At 48.3% G+C, this 21,245-nt stretch overlaps 1 protein-coding gene across 7 annotated transcripts in view; it reads left to right on the top strand.

Moving 5' to 3' along the window:
* Nucleotides 1–20,793, top strand: part of ANKRD11 (ankyrin repeat domain containing 11) — a 40,507-nt gene extending 19,714 nt beyond the window's left edge. For all 7 annotated transcript variants that reach the window (XM_032960669.2, XM_032960674.2, XM_032960668.2 and 4 more), the window contains 6 exons: nucleotides 317–464; nucleotides 1,884–9,808; nucleotides 10,053–10,151; nucleotides 11,014–11,157; nucleotides 13,913–14,005; nucleotides 16,602–20,793. In XM_032960669.2, the coding sequence (XP_032816560.2) occupies nucleotides 317–464; nucleotides 1,884–9,808; nucleotides 10,053–10,151; nucleotides 11,014–11,157; nucleotides 13,913–14,005; nucleotides 16,602–16,790 (8,598 nt within the window). In that variant the 3' untranslated portion in view covers nucleotides 16,791–20,793. The remainder of the gene's footprint in view (nucleotides 1–316; nucleotides 465–1,883; nucleotides 9,809–10,052; nucleotides 10,152–11,013; nucleotides 11,158–13,912; nucleotides 14,006–16,601) is intronic.
* The last annotated feature ends 452 nt before the right edge of the window (nucleotides 20,794–21,245 follow it).

Genomic DNA, 21,245 nt, shown 5'->3' on the forward strand with positions numbered 1-21,245 from the left:
AGAAGCTCTCCAGCGACGTTTGTTTTTTACTCATTTTGGCTAGAGGGGTTAGCTTGTGTACTTACGAACACTGTGACTGAGACAAGTGTGCAGTGTGGGAAAGAGGAGCGGATGGAAGTGGTAAACAAAATAATGGAGGCGGGCCACGTGTGGACTCACCGCTCTCACCTCCTCCTGCTGTGCGGCCCGGTTCCTAACAGGCCACGAACCGGTACCGGTCCGTGGCCCGGGGGTTGGGGACCCCTGCTTTATACCGTTTGGGTATAGCTGGCATTGGCGGAAGTGAGCAATCCCGTCCATGTCACGTCTGCCGCAGGTGGTACGGTTGCTGATGCGGTACAACGCTGACCCCTACCAGAAGAACGCCAAGGGGGAGTGTCCCGTGGATGTCGCGTGCTCGACCACGGTGGAGAAGCTGCTGCGCAAGGAGCTGTCGTGGTCCGCCACCGAAGACAGCTCTGCAGGTTTGCACCTCTGCAGACGACATCCGCGGCTTAAAGGCAGAAGCGCGAAATTTGCTGCGCGTAGAATAGCTGTGCCCGCTGTGCCATACGGCCTCTGTCTCTTGTCTGGCTGGAGGTGCCGGGGTGTGTGGGTGGTTTGGTTCCTACAGGTAAACACCAATATTTCACGTGGTAAACACCGTATGTGATAAATTTATACTTCATAACTTTTACTGCGCAGGCGTAGTTTGCAAAGCTTAATTTGCAAACAAGTAATCTCGTCTTCTTTAAATAAAGAATACCAATCATGTTTATCAACTGCATATGCCTTTGCCACGTATAAAATATTTATTGGTGGTATATATAATTAAACTTGTGGTTTATTAGCAATAAGATGTGATCAGAGGCAGCCTTCAATAAAGGTTGTTTTTCTCCCTTACCTTTTACTACTAAAATTGAATGGGTACCTTATGATTGTATATTTCACTCTCACCAAATGTTAAAGTGTATTATTAAACTTACTTTGTAGGTTTTTGTGATTTTGCCATAATGATGGGGAGTGGTAGTGTCGTGGTTATCACGCTGCACTCTGAACCCGGCGACCCAAGTTCGATTCCCGTCCATGGACAACACCAGTGATGAATATCTGAATCGTTCTTGGGCCTCTCTTAGGTCGACTCGGCCTCAAATGAGTACCGCATGCGGTGTGTAAACATTGCCGGGCGTGGCGTTGGCCACCCTCCTCCCCCTTGTGTGTCGTGCAGACCTTCATAGGTGCTCCCTAAAAGCACTCGATTCCAAGTGTGTTCAGGCTGTACGGGAGATCTTTGTTGTCATAATACTCCCCAAAGTGTTTTATGGTTATATATTGTGTCCTACGTAATGTCTGATGCTTCGCTCAATGCGTTCTACATGCTGGGAGCTTATTAAATTCCTGAGGAAGCTTCCCACATGCGGAGTGAAACATCAGATGTCATGCCAAGTAAATAGGTACCTTTTTAATGTGCATATGGTAGTCCGGATTGCCAACCCAAAAACACATTGGGAGAGCGATTAAGTAAACTTATTTCTAATTTGTAAAAGATTCAGAACATAGATGGACTCGTCCTTCTAAATAAACTGCCAAATCGCTGCGCGTGGCGCTGACGTTTTTTATAAATAAATAAATGCGCTGCCAAGAAATAAATTAATTAATGCGGACCGCCACTTCTTTCAAATGTTTCTTGCCGTTGGTTTTTTCACACCTGATGACGACCGTTTGTGTTATGGTCAAAACGTCGTGAGAATTTTTTATATATATATTTTATTATTTTATCGTTTCCCTTCAACGTGACTTTACCGAAAGAGCTAAGAATATGAATAAGATGTGTAAATTGTTTACCCTTTAGCTTGCAGTGGCTAACATGGAGGCACTCGCTGAATGTTGTTTGCTCTTTACAGACTCGGAGGAGGAGCCAGTGTCCGTGGCACCATCAGGCCCAGACGAGGACCTGTCGGACTCGGAGGTGGACGGAAAGCCCAGCAAGCACCACCGTAAGGCGCCCGCCACTCCGGGGAAAACCATCGGCGGCGGCACGGCCACGTCGGCCTCCACCGTGTCGACGCCAGCGCGGCCCGTCAAAGACGAGTACGAGTTTGACGAGGACGATGATGACCTCATCACTTTCAAGCCGGCCGACGACAAGCACCTCCTCAAAAAGGGCCTCAAAAAAGATCGAGACGATGACCCGGACTATGTCGTCAGCCCTCCTGCCAAGCACGGAAAGTCGGGCTCAACAAAAAAACCAGTGCTGAAAACGCGTAAGAAGGCAACTCGGAGGATTGAGTCGGACACTGAGAGCTCGGAGGAGGAGGATTTGCCTGTGATAGACTTTGGGGTGGCTTCCATAAAATACAAAACGGACTTTGGAAAGTCAACGCAGAGGTCAGATGTGACTAGTGGTGGTGGTGGTGGCGTCAAAGAATCTCCGGCAAAAAACCAGGTCAAGGAGAAACCGAAGGAGAAACAGAAACTAAAAGCACAGCATCCCAACAAGGAGAACAACAAAATTGTGAAAGGAGAAAAGGCCAAGTTGGTGAACTCCTTGTTACTAACAGACTCATCGGACAGCGAGATTTTTGAGCAGCCAAAATTGCGGGAGGTAGTGCGGACATACAGTGGGGTGAAAACAGGGAGCTTGACATCATCTACATCATCAGTTTTGCTTACAGGAAAGTCATCAGATAAGCATTCAAAGGCTTCACGGGCGGACGGCCTGAAATCGGGCATGTCTCCAGCGAACTCGGATGTGAGCTTCCAGTCCGGCTCTGTACGTACTGAGCTGAACTCTGACTCGGATGACCGCACGTCCGAGACGTGCAGCAGCAGCGGCAAGTCGCTGAAGAGAAAGAAGAAAAACAAACACCGGCGGCGGGAGAAATCGACGGAGAGGCCCACGTGGCACGTCGGCGACGCAGTGCTGTCCCCACAGGGGCGTGACTCGGATGCCACGCCAACTGGGTCGGGTCGCTTCACCGGGGAGGATGGAGCAGGTGGTCTCGCCCGGGCTGTGGATGTGGAAGGGAAGGTGGTGAAGAAGCACAAGGTGAAGCACAAGAAGAAGGACCGGGAGAAAGGGGACACCGGGCCCGAGAGTGAGCGGTCTGAGTTCAAGGGAAACACGTCGCGGCCGGCCACGCCTGGGCGGTCGGCCGAGACAGGTGGCGGTGGGCGGTTCCAGACACCGCTGAGGTTGCAGAGCCCCCCGCCAGAAAAGCCACCTTGGGATAGCGCTCAGGAGGTTGACAACTTGGAGGTGAGGAGAAAGGAAGACAAGCTGAAGCAGTCGAAAGACGACCGGGAGAGAGACAAGCTGAAAAAGAAGAAGAAAAAGAAGAAAAAACACCAGAGCGACGGAGAGGAAGAGAGGAGAATCGGTTCACACCTGCATCGTACAAGCACGGACGAAAGGCTGTGGAGCCAATCGCCTGACCCTCATAACACGAAAACCCAATCAAGTCCACTAACGGACAACAAAAACTGCTTCCCAGTTGAGAGAAAAGAGAAAAAGAACATCCAGAACTTGGAGAAAAAAGAACAGAAGGACGAGCAGATATCTGAGAAGAAATCTAAAGACCTCGCTGCCGAAGAAAGACTATCAGCGCACCACTGGCATGGCACGGAGGAGAGGAGAGGCAGCAAGTCATTTGAGAAGAAAGACGATACGTCTCATCACACAGTGGCTCTGAAACATGGCGGGGATGATCGGCGAGCAAGTTTGAACACAGACAAGAAGCCAAAGGAGGAGCTTTTCCAAGCGCAGAGACCGAGTGGAGAGGAGAGGCGAGGGAGTCATTCGGAGAAAAAAGAGAAGAAAAACCAGCCAGATGATCGGAAATCAAGGGAAGAAGTGCCAGAGCATGTGCTTTTTCAGCAACACAGCGGAGAAGACAAGAAAGAGAGCTTGCAAAGGCACGGTCCTGATGAGCGGAGGGGAAGCCAGATGCTTGAGCGAAAGGAGAAAAAAGAGACAACACTGACAGAAAAGAAGTCTAAGGAGCATTCTGAGCAGGCAGTGTTACATCGAAAAAGTTCAGATGAAAAGAAGGAGAGTCAGCACAAGTCGGGTATCGATGAGAGGAGGATCAAATCCGACCGTAAGCTTAATGACAATTCACTGTCTCAGACTCATTCGACCAGACAACCAAGCAAGGACAAGGAAGCAGGTTTGCAGACTGCAACGGGAGCCTTTCAGAGACTTAACAGCGAGGAGAAAAAGGGCGGAAGCCACCACAAACACAGCTCTGATGAAAGGCGAAGCAGCCTGCCAGGAGAGAAGAAACCCAAGAAAGATGAGCACTCACTGGACAGAAAGAACAAAACAGAGCAGCCGCAAAAGGTGCCATCGGGGGCAGGAGCCCCGGTCACCGAGGAGCGTAGGCCGAGTATCCCGACGGAAAAGAAAGACAAAATTGTCACCCTTGAAAAGCGTGACAGGAGTGAGGCTGAGAGGAAGGAGAAGAAAAAAGTGAAAGAAACGTCGGAGCAAGATGCCACGCACAAGCACCGGACAGACGAGAGGAGGGACAGCCAACACAAGCACAAGCCGCCAACAGGCGAGGAGCGGAGGGGCAGCTTTTCCACAAGCCAGAAGCTGAAGGAGAGACCCGCGCACTCTGTGAATCCAGAAGAGAGGAGAGCGAGTTTGAGCGTCATCGCCGACAAGAAGGATATCGTCGAGCTTCAGCAGCAGGAGAAAAAGGGCAAGGATGGATCAATGCTTCTCAAGGCAATGTCCGAAGAGGCGAAGACTGCTAAAAAGGAGACGCTAGCAGCCGTAGCCTCGCTCGCAGAAAAAAAGAGCAAGTCGAGTCATTCGGACAAGGAAAAGTACAAGCGTGAGCGAGAAAAGTCATTGGAGATGGCTGAAAAGAAGTCTCAGAATAAGGATCGGACCAAAGAGAAAGAGCGAGAAAAGCCAGAGAAAAAGCACTTGGAGCGGGGGGATGGTACTCCTGCCACCACCGCTGCCACTACAAAAACAGAGCCCAAGTCGGACGACCACAACTCTGAGGTGGAAGAGATGTTTGAAAAGCTGTTCAACCGCAACCACCAAAAAACTGTGGACGAGTCCCATGACATGGATTACGATGAGGCAGCAGAGGCCAGCAAAGAACTGATTGCAGCTGAGAATCTGTCGTACATGGATTGGAACCTGAGCGAACCCGAGCTGGAGAGCATCGTATTTTGTCAGAACTTTGATGATGTCGATAAGACGAAGGAAAGCCTCGACAAGCGGCCTGTCAGAGAAGAGGTGGAAAAAGAAAAGTATGCTGTTGACAAAGACCTGATGGAAAAGAAGAAAGAAACGTTGATCTTGCCACAGAAATCTGAGGAGCCGAATTTCGATGTGAAAGATCTCAAGAAGGGTGAAAAGAAAGAGAAAGACCCACACAAAGATAAGCGTATTAAAGAAAAGGAGAAGGTGAAAGACAGAAGCAGCTCTTTTCCACAAATAACAAAGCATCCCAAAGATGACAGGCGGTGCTCACTAAGGGAAAATGACATTGGAGAGCGCAACAGCAAAGATCCGGGTAGCAAGCAGTGGTGTTCCAAAGACGTTCCAAAGCCACGGGAGTCCGAAAAACCTGCAGACATTAAGGATAAGGAGACTGCAGACAAGGACAGGAAACTGGTGTCTGCAAAGCCAAAACCTCGTGTGGAAGTTGGGGAGCCAGACAGTAAACTCACGAAAACCAAGGAGGTTACGGTGGCAGCACGGGATGCCAAACCAAAGGAGAAAGTTCTTGGTGCCAGTGACTTAATGATGACGAGCTTTGAGCTGATGCTGAGTCAGAAGGACATTGAGATGGAGGAGAGACACAAGAGGCACAAGGAAAAGAAGAGACTTAGGGAGCGGGAGAGGATGAGGCATCGCTCGGGAAGTGACGTTCGATCGAAGGAGCGGGAAAAGCCTCCTGGCGTCGCTGACGTGCGGAGCAAGGAGTTTCCCAAACTGCAGAAACCAGCCACGCCCGACATCCAGGTGAAAGAAAAGAGGTTACAGGACCTGAGCAACGCCACGCTCGTTCCACCCGAGAGCAAGCTAAGCTCACCGTTGCGAAGAGACATTAAGGATTGTGCTCTTCCTGGCGGCGCGGAAAACTCAATATTCGCATCTCCAAAACCTGAACTCGCGAGACCCATGTTTTCGCCAAGTACGTCGGTCACCATGGTGCCCATCCCAAACTTTGATGAGACGGCGGTGGTGGCGGTAGCGGCCGCAAGCTCTCCTTACTCGATTGTGGCGGAAACATCATTTGACTCCATTGATTTTCCCCGAGCCCCATGTGCAAAATCTCCACCGCAAGAGAGTGTCCCTCCAGCGATGCCCGAGCAAGAAGCCACCTTATCGCCATGCATGAGTGAGAAAAGGGACATCGATCCGCTGACCTTCCAGCAGCCTGTACCTGAAGAGAGCTGCTGGACCATCCCTCAGCCTGAAATGACTGAGCACAAGCCCCTCGAGCAGTTTCATGCCACGGAGCGATCTCTGCCGAGTGTCATCAACATCAGCAGTGGTGGCAACAATGACAGTTGTGAGGAGAGGCTCACCGTACCTGCTGACGAGTGCTTAAGTCTGTCTCCAAGCTACACTGTCATCTCTGCGTGCTCTCCTCAGTACCAGACTGTATCGCCAGCCGTGGAGCCCGAAAATGAAGAACCGGAGGTGCTTGAGGATCTGCCGGAGAGCAAGAGCTCACCATCTTCCTGTTTTGGTTACCAGTCTCCGCACACTGACAAAATCGAGGCTCTGCCAGACAGCAGGCAGCTACTGCCCTTGGAGAGCACTCTCCCATTACCGCCGTACATCCCGGTGCCACCTCCGACAGAGACGGGCTGCCTGCTTGAACACGAGACAGACGACTTGCGGACTGACTTGGAGACGCCTCAATTGTCGCATTACGTACCAGTGGCCTCGGCTCCGGACGTGAGCGCATTCACTCCAGAGGCCATTCCCATGATGCATCAGAAGGCGGCCGAGGTTCTGTTGTCACCGAGATACCCTCCTGCCCCGTCAGACTTAGAACTGGTGGATGAGAGTGCGGCCATCTCAATGCAGCACACGCTGAGGCCGCCCAGCACCTGTCCCACTGCCCTTTCGGAAGCTGCCTCCTTCCAGTCGCCACAATACACAGCGACGTCACCCCATAAGGACACTACTGATACAGATATTATGTTGGACAGCAAGCTCTTGCAAGAGCCCAAGCCATTTGTACCGACATCGCCCTGCTATGAACTTGTCTCACCAAAGCAGGATTCCGTGCCGTTCATGCCGGAGCCACCGAGCATTCAGCACCCTGTGTTTGACCAGGCAATGACCAGTGAGGAGGCTGGCCGGGTAATGCCGGACAAACAGGAACCCCAGCCACCCATCGCTGGATTTCAATCACCGCCATATGTTTCACCTTCGAACAGGGGCCTCAAGGAGATCCATTCACCAAGGGCTGACTTTCTGCCAGACGCCAGTGGGCGGTACGCGCTTCCACGCTACAATTTGCCATCGACGAATGACACACGGAGCTTCCTGTCGGAGACGACGAGCTTCCTGTCAGAGAAGCGCAACTTCCTCTCGGAGACGACAGACATTCTGTCGGAGACGAGGAGCATGCTCAACACGGTCAACTTCCTGTCGCCGAGGCACAGCTTCAATGGGGGAGGCCCAATGGAGAACCTGCCAGAGCTCCCGAGCACCACGATAAACCTAGGCCTCCCACAGATGTCTGTCGTTCAGGTGTGCACCAACGCTCAGCAGAGCCAGCTGCCACACACCGAGCTGAAGACAGTTGGCAACTTTCTGGCGGACACTGTGGCGCCCCAGATGAATACGCCAATGCCCATGCAGCCACTGCCGGACCTTTTCAGCCCCTGCAAACAGTGGGAATCGCCAACTGATGGTACCCAGCTAAAGCTTACCACTCCTGTCAGCGCCCCGGTCAGTGTCATGCCGCCCTTCCACAGTCAGATCCTTACGTCGGCCTCGCCTGGCCGGATAGCGGACAGCACAGTGGCAATGCCAGTGAGCAACAGCCTGTTCAGCTACACGTTGCACGATGACATCGAGGCAAAGCTGAAATCGCCGCAATGCTGCCACCTGCCGGATCCCCCTCCAAGGCCACCCCCCGATGCGCCTGAAGCATCGGAGAACATTCTTTCGGTGTCATTTTCATCTTCTTCTTCGTCCTCGTCGTCATCCTCGTCCCCGTTCCGGTACTCGCGCTCCGTACTGGACTGCGAGCCCGAACCAACCGGGAGCGACCTGGACCGCATCCTCAGCAACATGCAGGGAGACCCTGCGTCGGCGGCACTCGGGCACCCCTCCAACGCCGACCAGCTGCTGGATGCGCTGGACTTCCCGTCTGTGCCGGAGCGGCGGAGCGAGGCGGAGGTGGAGCCGGAAAACGAAGCGGAGCACGCCGTGACGCCGGCCGTGCCTCCCGCCGTGGCGCCCGCCATCATCCACGCTGTGCCCCCCGCCATCATCCACGCCGTGGCCCCAGCCATCATCCACGCCGTGGCCCCAGCCTCGGACTGCAAGGAGGCAGCCAGCCTGGCGCTGCATGTGCAGGAGCAAGAAGTGTTTGACAGCCTCTCAGCCGCCGCTGTGCCGAGACCATCAGAGCCACCACCCATTGCCGACGTGCCCGCTCCCTTCTTGGACCCCCTCAGTGCCGCGCCGGACCCCGACTCGCAGGACGATGAACTTCCGTCCACCGCCGCATGCCTGGAGGCCATAGCGGAGCTCAACAAGGTGATCTGCGGGAGCAGCCTGATACCGGAGCCAGAGGAGGCCATGGACTTACGCGACCAGGTCTCGGACTCCCAGGATGGTACAAGTGATGGGGATCAGGAAGAGAAGCCATCGGCGGTGTTGACTGTGCCGACAGGGGCCGCTTACCCGGCTGGGTCGTTGGCTCAGGGCTCGGAGAGTGCATCTGATTCAGCGCTGTCACCGGCACAGCCCGAGAGAGAGGCAGCGGTGGCGATGGATGCTCCCATTGCCGAAGATGTGAAGCCACCACACGATGCCAGTGAGGAAGCGGTACCGGACAGCGTTGAAGTGAAAGTGGTGGTGCCACAGGTTGTTGAAGGAGACGTAGCCGACCAGACAGAGAGGACTGCATTAGACGCAGCCACGCAGTCGCCGCCACCTCCTGTAGAGAAACCAAAACAGGAGCAGGTGCTCACACCAGTGAAACCGGACCGGACGGCCGACGAGTTGGTAGCCCCTAACGTGGCTCCGGCGGCCCCAGCAACAACCCCTGCTCCCACCCCCGCGCCATCGTCGGTGGTGGCGCCACCATCGAGGGTGATGACGCGCAGTCGTGCAAGCATGGCAGCGGGAAAACATGCAGGCAGCGCGCCTGCGGAGGGCACCGGGAAGACGGTGGCCACGCGCACCAAGTCCGGTGAGGACGAGAGAACGGCGGCGGGCGCGACGCACCACCCGTACAAGCGCAAGATGCCGGCGCAGCCTGCGCTCGCGCGTGGCGGGGCGCTCTCGCAGCAGGCGAGCGGGGGCTCGGCCTCCACCTCGGCGGCGCTGCATGCGTCCACCGCGCTGCGACAGAGCAAGGAGGCGGCGCACCAGTCGCTGGCAGCGCTCGTGGACTCGCTGAAGCTGGAGGAGATAAAGCCGTACCAGACGGCGCGCTCCAACCCGTACTTTGAGTTTGTGCAGATGCGCAAGCGCATCGAGGAGAGGCGGCGCCGCGTGATGTGCTCCGTCACGCCACAGGCGCCGCAGTGCTACAGCGAATACGTCACCTTCACTGGATCCTACATGCTGGACGGCAAACCCTCCAGCAAGCTGCACATCCCCACCGTAAGTGTTCTCAACCACGCAATAAATCTGCGTTCGACAAAGCAAGATCGTTCTCAATTATTGTTTCCAAGGAAAAAAAAAATATATGTATTTAACGGGTATGTATGTTGAACTTCTTTCGCACCATACGTACGGAGCAAACCGCGCTAAATATCGCCAGTTTGGGATATTTAAAAGATGCCTGTGTTGTCACGAGATGTTTGGCTTTACAGTGGCTCATGTCTTTATTTATATCTCTCCTCAGATAACTCCTCCACCTTCACTGTGCGAGCCAATGAAAGAGCTGTTCAGGCAACAAGAGAGTCGGCGCGTTAAACTGCGGTTGCAGCACAGCATCGAGCGGGTAAGATAATAGCTTCATTTCATGTCGTCCTGTGGTGATTTTAACATTTGAGCCATCCGAGCCTAGCAGCTTGTGTGCATGGTGACACTCACGTCCACAGTCCCCCGTTTCACGTCGTGAAACATTCCACGCCCATTATTCCCGGTGTTTATTTGTTTTAATCATCGTCTCTCCCTCCATGAGGGACGAAGGGAGGGGGGGGAGACCCTTGCGCAAATGGCTGCAATTATTTGACTTACATTGGGGGCATTCAGATGAAGGATGTTTGTTGATGCATTGTAATGGAGATGGAATGTTAAGTGCCCAACTACGATGTCAAATTCCCACTCCAACGAGCATAGGTTAGTGCTGATATTCTGTTTATAGCCGCGTACTAATATTGTAAATGTCACATTTCTAAGTTGGGAACAAGTTCATAGTGTAACCAATGCTAAGTTCCCAATAAGCATGTGTAATGATCGAGCCCCCTGTGATTTGATGAATTGTTACAATTTGGGGTCTAGATTTATAAACTGATCATTTTTTTCCAGTGTGGCCCATAAGGAGATTTTAGTGGCTGCGTGTAATGTATATTGACCAATCGCATACAATATACACTAATCTAAAGTTAGTGATACCTATCTATGTTTTTACCATTTTCAACTTCATTGATGAATCGATGCATCGCTACATACCTATTCGGTAGGCATGCCTACATACTTTTTGTTCCACAGTTTTCTGCTAATTGTAACTGCTATCCTCAAAGCAGTTACAATTAGCAGAGGGGTGACCTGCATGAGTTGTACAATTCACCAAACCTACCACTTGTTTTATTGACAATTAACCATGCCTTTGTATTCCCTCTAATGCTGATCTCCCACAGGAGAAACTGATTTTGTCTTGCGAACAAGAGATCTTGAGGGTACATTGCCGGGCTGCACGGACTATCGCCAACCAGACTGTGCCGTTCAGCGCATGCACCATGCTGCTTGACTCGGAGGTGTACAATATGCCCCATGTGCAACAGGTGACCACTGCCCCCCCGTCTACCCACAACACACATAGCAGCTCGGTCATCGGCACCATGATCAGCGAATGCAGTTGAATATTGTCTCATACGGCAGCCTCATGTGTTGCTTGAGAGATGCAAGCAGATTTCTGCTGTCGGTTTACTTACGGTTGGGTGGTCCACCTGTTAGCTGCCTAGCGACGGTTAATGTTTGACTGGAAAACGTTTGGCAGTGTTTGTGTGAGCTGTTTGCACTAAACGTGTGAAACATGTATGAGATAGACATTTGAACGTGGTGTGAACAGCTGCCTTTTTAATTAGAACTAAAATATACGTAATTTGACCACGTTGAATAAGAATGATATAATGAAATAAATATACCCAAGGCATGGGGATTACATTTCACAACACGTATTGGTAGCATTCTTACTCCCGCACTTTAAATAAATGAGATGTGTCTCAAAATATCTGAAGTTTGTTTTGGTAACATGTACCAGGGGGAGGTATCAAGAGTAGTAGTCATGCATTGACATTGAACAATGCATGTTTGCAGATGTGCTGCTGTTAGCAAGGCTAACAAACTACAAAGTGAGTTAGTCCCAATGCGTTTTGCCTGCTTATGGAAGCTGTTTCACATTGATGTTTTTTTTACTTTTGAGCCCTCTATTACAGTGCCGGATTTTGCTCTCGTCTTGATAGCTTGCTTTCTCCCCCTACGTAAATGTCGCCGTCCACACGAGGTCTTCTTATTCTTAACCTTTTTGCAAAGAATTACTTTCCTCTTTTGCAAGGGACTGAACAATCGGGCATTCCTCTATGCCACTTATGAAATACTTGCAGCAGATCAAACAGGAGTGCGCAAAACCTGCAGAGCACCGCGCGCCCCATGCGTAATCTCACCGCCAGCTACGCCCTGCGCGAAAAAGACGCCAAGGTTTTCGCTGCAATCCAATATCTAGATGCTGCTATGGTCTTTCGGGTTTTGCCCGTCCACCCACTTTTGCCAGACGAGAGCTCTCTCACTCTCTTGGATTCAACCGCCGGATCGCCTAGCAAGGAGTGCAAACGAGGGCACCAGGTGGTGACCATGAGAATTACCGTTGCTTCATACATGGCATACATGCAGAAATATATGCCTGATGCAGTGACATTTTTTAGACCGGCCGACCGTGAGAATCGATAATTCCACCAGGAAAATGTTGCAATGAATGCTGCCAGAGATGTTCTTTCCACTGCTGCGCAGGTTCCGTCAGCGGCAGTCGTCGGCAAAAAGACCATCTGGCCAAAGGGTTATATAAATCTTTATGACGAGTTCTAGGGCAGTACTCGGTTCAGTTTATTTATTTTGGTATAGCCCTGTGAGCCATTTGGCTCTTGAATCGGGTGCAACCCCAACAAACAAAAAAACAAAAACACGAACAAGAAAAACATCTTAAAGTGACTATGTGACTGTGCAAACAGAAAATCCATGAAAAAAACAGCAAAATATTCCTGAAAAAAGCACCGTACACCAACGCTGTGTGCCGTCCCCCTTGGACGGTCAAATCCTCTTAAGCAAGGACCTACCGGAGTGCCTTGAGAAGGTGGAGGATGTCAAGATAGCCTGGTACGGCGGCGAGGCACCTTTCATTCCTGTCTGTTAATGGCAGGCCGATCTATGGGACTGTCGTCGCTGACGATGCCGACGATTAACGCATAACCCCCCACTGTACCGGGGCCGCTGGTCGCGCCACCCTGCCGCTCGATTGCCTCCGTGCACGACGCGAGGATGAGATTCTCTCCAACTGGCCGTGGTCCCCTGATGTCCAAGCCCGGAAATCTCCATGTTGCAGCGACCGCAACCGCACTCGGTTGCCCACTGTGAGTGGGCTCGCCAATGCGGCACTCGCAGCACGCGCCGCTCTCCAACGCACGGCAAGGAGATCGAGGCTGGCGCAGCTGTCCGGCTCACGGCGCGCCACAGTGAAGCGCGGAGACATTGCCCGCGCATGCCGCTCGCATGTGGAAGGCACGTGCGCGCGGGTACGGCGCGCCGATCGCGGCGAGCACCACCGCAACCATTTGCGTCATCAGCTGTGATCGTTTCGCGCAAAGCGCAGCTTTCACCCCTTCCCCCTGGACAGGCCCCACGCAAACGGGACACCCTTCAACAGCGTCGCCTCTGGGTCCCCGCTGTCGAGTGTGTCTCTCTGCAATGACGTCCGCCTAAGAAGAGAACTTCGACGGCCCTGGAGCAGAAGAAGGGTTCTGGATGCCGTTTGATCGACGCACGTTGCATGAGGTCGCGTAATGGGCCGTGCAAAATGAGCTGCGCCGCATGAATAAACCGTTCCGATAAAGGCACTGCCTGTGAGACTCCTCAGCAGACTAAGACTCCCAAGATTCTTCCCAGGAGAAGCGGGGTCGGTCATTGGGAACTCGCCCGGCAGGGGGCAACCTGCGCTTACTCAGGAGGAGGACTTGTCACAGGCTCAAATTCCCTGAGCAGGATCTTCAGGACATTGCAGTAAAGAATACAAATCAGTTTAACACGTAGGCTTTCGCGACCAAAAACCTTTATTATGAAGAATACAAATGTTTACAGACTTGCTGTAAGCAAGGTAACAAACTAAAACGTGTGTGGCTCCTGTGCCATGTACTTGCAATCGTGGAAGCTGATTCACATTGCCGTTTAGATTTTTGAGCCTTCTGTTCCAGTTCCTTTTTATTATACCACTGCGGTTTGGGCTCTCATATTGATTGCATGCTTTCACTTTGTTCCATATCTGTGTAGACTGATGAGAAAACGTCAGTGAGGGACCGTTTCAATGCCAGGCAATTCATCTCCTGGCTACAAGACGTGGATGACAAGTACGACAAGATGAAAGTAAGCTGCACACAAGTTTAAGTTTAGTTTTTTGCAGACACGTGACAGTTGTACAAATTTGACCAGGGAACCTCAGGTGCCTCCATTCCACCAACATCTTCCACATGGATATTCCTGACGTCTGACTTTTCCTTGTGCCATCTGGCACCCAGGAACCTCTGGTATTAACAATTGTTTTCAAACTCTCAGGAAATCCTTCCCATTTATTTAATATTTCCTGTTCACATCAGCACTTAGGTTGGGCGGTTATGCCATTCATTGCTGTTTGTTATGTCCTTAAGGGAATAACAAGGTTAATCTCTGCAGCATTCTTATATTTTGGCATTGTATTCAGGCTGCTATATGCATGTCAGCTGATAGGTGGCATTGTTAGGAAGAGATACAGCTTGAAGGTTGCTTATACAGGTATACCTCGATTTATGAAAAGGTTGCGTTCTTCATAAAAGTCGCGTAAAACGAAATTTCGTCTCTTCCCATTAATTTAATATGAAAAATGAGGGATGTGTTCCGGATAGTCATTCCAACTCTACTCTTAACATAAAAAGTATACACCAATATCACTTTTTGCAATAAAAATAAAAAAAGGACATGAATATTAAAACGATTCAATAATAATTAATTTAAAACAAATTTTTTTTACCATTTCATGAAACCTGGCAAAAGATCTACATGATGGAATGACTGGAAGGGTGATTGTGAAGGCTTTACCGTCGTACTGTAGGGAGATATCGTGATGCTGTCACGGATGGATGATGCAGCCTCCCGGGATGCTTCTTGTTTGGTCTCATGGTGCATGCCTTGTCACATTTCGTGAACACGGAAATTCTATTCCATTATCAAAAAATATCCATAATTTGTCAATTGCGTTAACGAGAAATTGCGTAAACCAAACATTCTTAAATCGAGGGATACCTGTCTATCAACGTGTCCTCCTGGTTTACTTCATACTGTCCTCGGTTTGTGAACAGCTTTCCTCAAGCAGGAACTGTAATGCAATCATTGTCCACAGCCATGTAATGTATTTTGTGGGCACAACCTTGTATTACTAAAGCACTGGTTCACGATTAACAATTTTTATCGACCTTGGCTTCCAAGTTTACTTCATGGAGAAGCGAGTGCTGACTAAAATGCCATTGTATGCCCTTTGATCCTGCATACTGGTTACAGGTGTGTGCAATGTGAGCTTGTCCAGCTTTAAGGCAAAGCAACAGTTCATATTTATTTGTTAGAACGTTTTCCTCATCCGGTAGTTGTAGCTCAGAACAATGTTAAGAGACTTTGATGTTTAGCTGTAAAGTGATGTTAATATAAGTTGTTTTTTGTATATTTTAAAACTTGGTACAAGTCAGCAACAAAGCAATGCAGAAAGATGTTCTCCAGCACTTCTCACTGGGCTCTCTTTGAAGTGGTCTTGAATTGCGCAAATCCTGCCCAAAATTAATGTAGGAAATCGGGCTTCAAATGTACATAGTTCTATCTTGCATAAATATTAACTTTTGCCTCATGACTCAGTACTTACATACAGGTTTAGTTGATGGGCATATATTTGTGTTAATGTTTCATTTTGGCAATAAGTGGGTTAGTGGATGATTAAACAGCTTTTATGCTCCTTATAACATAGTATTTTTTAATTGCTGTCATTGTGCATCTGTGTATGTTATCCCGAGTGTATCAAATGACCTTGGCGATGACAGACGTGGCCCATGCACCCTGCTAATGAGTGCCCTGCCACAATTGCCTGCTGAATAGCTCCTCAAACAACCAATTATTAATAACTTGCAGATTGTTATACCTGCCCAGTCATAAATGTTAGTCTGATATGAAAGAGGTAGACAGAGACTTCCCTTAAAAGTGTGTTTCTGACTTCTAAAATGACATTTTTTCATCTGACACATTGCTCTTATTTTGACATAAATTCAGGAAACTTGCATTGCTATCTTAGCAATCCAGATTCACTCCAGGCCATGCATGCAATTGGAATCTGAACATAGTCTGCTTCTCTTTTAGATCAACTTGTCTTAAAGGTCCATGGGGTAGGCGAATCCCTGGCACCTCCAATTAGCACGGTTGACTACGTAATATACGAAAGAAGTTCAACATACGTTCAGTGTTGTGGAGAGATAAATGTGTGTGTGTTTCTGACATGATCATAAATATCTTGACCAGCCTTAAAGAAAATAAACTAAGAAACAACTGTGTACCCTGTGCTGTCGAACAAAAGATGGAAACTGGAAAATAATTTTCTTTCAGGTGTATAAAGGCACTCTCGTTGCAACACTCAGAAATTAAATTGCATCTGCCATGCGGTGATATTGCTAGAGTATTTCCATGAAATACTTGACCTTGATTTCAAAGCCATTTTTCTTATTAGCCAAGCTTAAAATCGTGTGACACATGATACACATCCTAGCTCGTCACGAGTTGAGCTATTTGCATTGTGGAGTGAATGTTCTTTCAGTACTTAACTTGCTAACATTACTTGCCGACACTTTTTAAAAGCCTAATAAATGTTGGGTGTTTGTGTTATTTTTTTGTGTGCGTGCTCTCTCCTCCTTCCCCCCCCCCGCCCTCTGCGCCCCTTCCATCCCTCGAGCAGACGAGCCTGCTGATGCGACAGCAGCATGAGGCGGCGGCGCTGAATGCCGTACAGCGCATGGAGTGGCAGCAGAAGCAGGAGGAGTTGGAGCCCACGGCGGCCATCAAGGCACACGGCGGCTTCGAGGTGCCACCCTTCTACGTGCCCATGGTGGACGTGGATGACGACTTCGACCTCCTCCCCGCCTGAGAGATGCCGCCGCCGCCCCCACCCCCCACATCGGCCAAGCGAGCGCTTGTCGTGAGATTTAACGCAAACGGAACGGCAATGGGGAACAGTAAATAACCCAGGAAAGACAGCGACACCGCACGGTTTCACGTGCCACTGCGTTGATTATATGGCTTCTGTTGCGGACTGCTGCAGGCAGTGCAAAGGTTGTTGGTAATTGCTAAGCTAGGGCAATTGTGGGTTTACAAATGAGGAATGAAATGGCTATCGCCCGCTGCCCCCGAGGGCTTTCATTTCGTTGTGGTGTACGACGTGGGTTGGGAATGAAAGGTTGTGCAGAAAAGTGTTGCTTTGATGACTGGGAAGTACAAATTGGTCATTTTCCCCACTTGAATTTTGAGCACGTAATGTGTTTTGCAGTGGCAGTTGAAAAACAAAAGAGTTCAACAATTGTCAGGCGTCCAAATGCACTTAACATCACATCGGGGGGGGGGGGTGGGGACAGCCCATGGATGGGGTCAGAATCTGAGAAGGGAAAGGTCAAAGGAGAGAGTGACTTGATCCATTTAAATGAGCCCCGTGGGGCAATGGTGGAGATTGAGATTTTGGCTTCAGGACAAGATTCATGGTGTTACGAGAGGTGAAAAATTGTGTGCATCACCTAAATTATACGTTTTCAATAAACGTGTGTGTGTGTGTGTGCACGTGTGTGTGCACGTGTGTGCCGTCTTGTGTGTCTGTGTGACCACAGTGTTTATCACATTTTCTCTGGAATCTGGAGATGAGGGTTTTCACTTTTGGGTTTATTATGTGTGTTTTAGTTTTGTGTGATAGATCCTGTTGGTTTTCCTTCTAGCTTTAAGACATAACAGCTTCATCCCGAACAATACATCCCTGTCCCAGAGTTCAGGATGGGGGATATCTGAGAGAATTTTCCCCATGTGAATCCTGTTTTTTTTAGTCTGAAAAAATTGTCCAGGTTTTTTGTTTTGTTTTTAACGTTTGAGGGTGAACTGTACACAGCTTTTTAACATCTTCCCCTAAGGGGGGCATACGCATGACATGTTGCCCATCCAAAGTGTGAGAAGTGAGATTAAATCAACTTCTCCGTCACTGCCAATGGTGTAAGGGATAGAGGTATTAACAAATCTTCCAGCATGGATTGATTTTACAGAACCATTTCCACATTTATATATATGAACATATATTGGACTTCTACAACTGTAAATCTTGTAACCTAATGTAAAGGAAAAAAAATATATATACGCCGCTTTTAAGGGTTTTTTTTTAATACATACCAATTCACTATCGCGAATGTAAATAGTGACTCGCGATCTGTGTTGCGTTGAGATGAATACAGTTGGTGTAAATTACAACGGCAGGCGGAGAAAAAAGGATGTTGGCAAGAGGTTGTTGCCCCGCCCCCCCACCGTTATGTACAGTTTTGTAGTGCTGACGCACACACACGCGCGCGCCACATTTGGGGACCAAAGCGTTCGTGCCATTTCTGCGGATGGTTGTGTTCTCGATTAGAAAAGTATCATGCTCCTTTATTATATAAATACAGTATATAGATATATTATATATTATAAATAAGCAAGAAAATAAAAAAATGAGCATTGAGGAGGAGCTGGGTTTCTGGGGGGCTGTGCCCTTTTCTCAGAATATAGAATTAATCAAAAATTCCTATCCTATCGCTTGCTTACAGCCTGCTGAATTGTGTCCTCTGTTGTCCAGGGATGGGGGAGATCCCTTTGAAAATGCCCTTGCTATGTTTAAAAGAAAAAAAAACTTTGTTTACATGAATCGCCCTTTAATACTGTACATGTCCCAGCTGGTGTGAGTGAAACTTACATTTTGTTCGTGTTTGTGTGTTTTATTTCTGACGGCGGGGAAAAACAAAAGGGATAAAAAAAAAATGTACAAAAAAAAACCAGACGTAACATTGGGTAGTGTGTTGCCCATTCATATGTACCTTTGAGCTTAATTGTGACACTTAAAATTAAGTGTGTGGAGGCAGCAACGGTTTCAAAAATTACCCTGTGTACAAAACGCATGTCCCTGTATGGGCCGTATGTGTGTGTATATACGATCTAATTATTATTTTTCTTTATTTTTGATTTTTTTTTGGTCAGGGTAAAGGCGATCGTGGGTGGAATATTGGGAACCGGAAAAGGGTGTCATGTGGGGGGGGGAGGGGGGTGAGGGGCAAGTTTAAAGAATTGCATAGTATTCAGTTTGTTTCTTCTGTTTGTACAATTTCAACTCTGAAAAGTGTAAATTTTTATTTTAGTATGTATACAGTATACCTTATGAATACGTGTACATAGTTGTATATATAACACAGGTTTTACAGTTGCCTCTTGTGTTGGAAACTCACATTTTTGTATTATCACCACTCGCCCCTGTAACACTGTACGTATTCTGTTCAAAGTGTAGTATTTGGTGTACATACTGAACTCACAGGTAATGTTTAACAGTGAGGATGTAATTAGGATGTAATCAGTTCTTGCAAGACAATAATTTCTATATTTTGCATGTACAGATGCGGATATCAGTGTCAGAGTATATGTTGGTAAATAAATGCACCCTAAAATATCTGAAGTGTGTATGTCCAATTTTCAAAATGTCAGCAACTAATATATAGTTTATATTAAATTGGCTTATAAACTATTTTATTACACATCATTCGGCTGTTTCATCAAACATGTCAGATTATATGAATGATTTGGTATGGCTTCACACCTAAATTGCATAGTGTTCAGTTTGAAATCGTGTTTCTCATTACCTGTTAACCACGAGCTTGTTGCTTCCACCTTTCATGGCTGTTGTTGATAACGATGTGATTTATTAATCCGCTAAAGTTAGACCTAGAAGGTTACAGACCTGGAACGTCTAAAGCGCAAGCTTTCAACTTGCGCTTTATACGAAACGAGGACTGCTCTGTTCATCTTTAATTCTCTTATCTTGGTGGGAGGCTACCTTCCGACATCAATATGGAGAGACATGCATTGGCCGAATGTCTTCACAGCACTTGCTAAGAAATTTCCACAAAGTATGATTCCATATGTAAATCGTCACAAATTTGAAGATCCAAGAAATTCTTAGGTGCCAAGCCGAGAGTTGAAAATTTGTAATTGCTCATAAAGCTCCGATTAAACAATATCACGTCTGTTTTAATTCTCGGTTTGTAAAGGGCAAATACTTATTGCTTGGAAATTATGAATGCAAGTGCTTTTGATCATCAACTCCTACCTCACTGTAATTCATATTTTCTTTTTGCCGATATTTTAAATTCACTTAAGACGTACACTGTTTCATTGTCTTGTCGCTTCATGTTCATTTTTTTCCGTTTGGCAAATTTTCATCTGTATGGCATTTGTTATTTTATCACAAGTGCTCTATTGTGCTGTATCCGCGTTTATATTTTGCCATCAAGACAGGTAATCCTTGAAAAAAAAGTCTCATTGTGCACTTGCCTCATAAAGATTTTACATATATCGCGACACGTTGAGTGCATTCTTTTGATGTGTAAATTACCTTCATTTTTGACCCATTGATATCAGGAGCACTTTTAGGTGAAGGATGATTTTTTTATATATACGGGAAGACAGGAGCCAAACCCGAGATGACAGGCCTAGTTATTTGATGTAAGGGTCGTGTGATTGAGGCTTGAAGCAAGACTTGCGCTCCTTGCATACTACCTGCAAAACGAATTTACTCTACAACCTTAAGCACATGTTCGAAGAGGAAATCAAATGAGTAATTGCATTGATATGACTCAACATTGCTGTTGACTACGAGAACGACCTGCTTTCTCGAGAACATTGTTTACACAGATGGCTCACATTGTTGACAATGGTTCCTCATCTTGTGTTCTAGTTTTGTAAACATTTGTTTGTATAAAGATAGTTCGAACCACTTCTTGGACAAATACATACACTTATAAGTATAATTCTTGCTTCAAAAACCCATGAACCACACACATCCCTTCTAAAATAAATGCTGCCTTTTAACACTTTAACTGGTTGGAGCTTGTTTGCAATTCAGACACTCGCAGACGGGATTGGTGAGTGACACTGAGACATTGGGGGCCGTTCGCGCCTCTTGATTAGCGCGGTTGGCTCTGTACGGTGCGAAAGAAGCTTAACATACTGCATAAACACGTGAAGTTCCTGCAGGTGGCAGTACAACAGGTACGTTTCTAATCCATAAGCTCGGCCTGCTTGTCATGCCAGTCCTAAATCTGTCATGTGTCGACACAGCGGGAAACCGAAGGCTTTTCACGCATCGCAATCCTGCACCATCGGTGGGAAGTCGTCCCATGTAACCCCAGCAGATGTGTCCCTGTATAGTCTGCCTCCCGCTCTTCCCTGTGGCATCGATACCTTGACAAGCAGATTACCTGCATATCCAGGTAAGAAGTGTTTATGCAAGAAAATTACATTCCAGTGGATACATTTCAAAAAACACCGT

This window comes from Petromyzon marinus, chromosome 25 (genome assembly GCF_048934315.1).
Source record: "Petromyzon marinus isolate PM22_M1 ecotype Great Lakes invasive population chromosome 25, UKy_Petmar_22M1.pri1.0, whole genome shotgun sequence".
Classification (NCBI taxonomy): domain Eukaryota; kingdom Metazoa; phylum Chordata; class Hyperoartia; order Petromyzontiformes; family Petromyzontidae; genus Petromyzon; species Petromyzon marinus.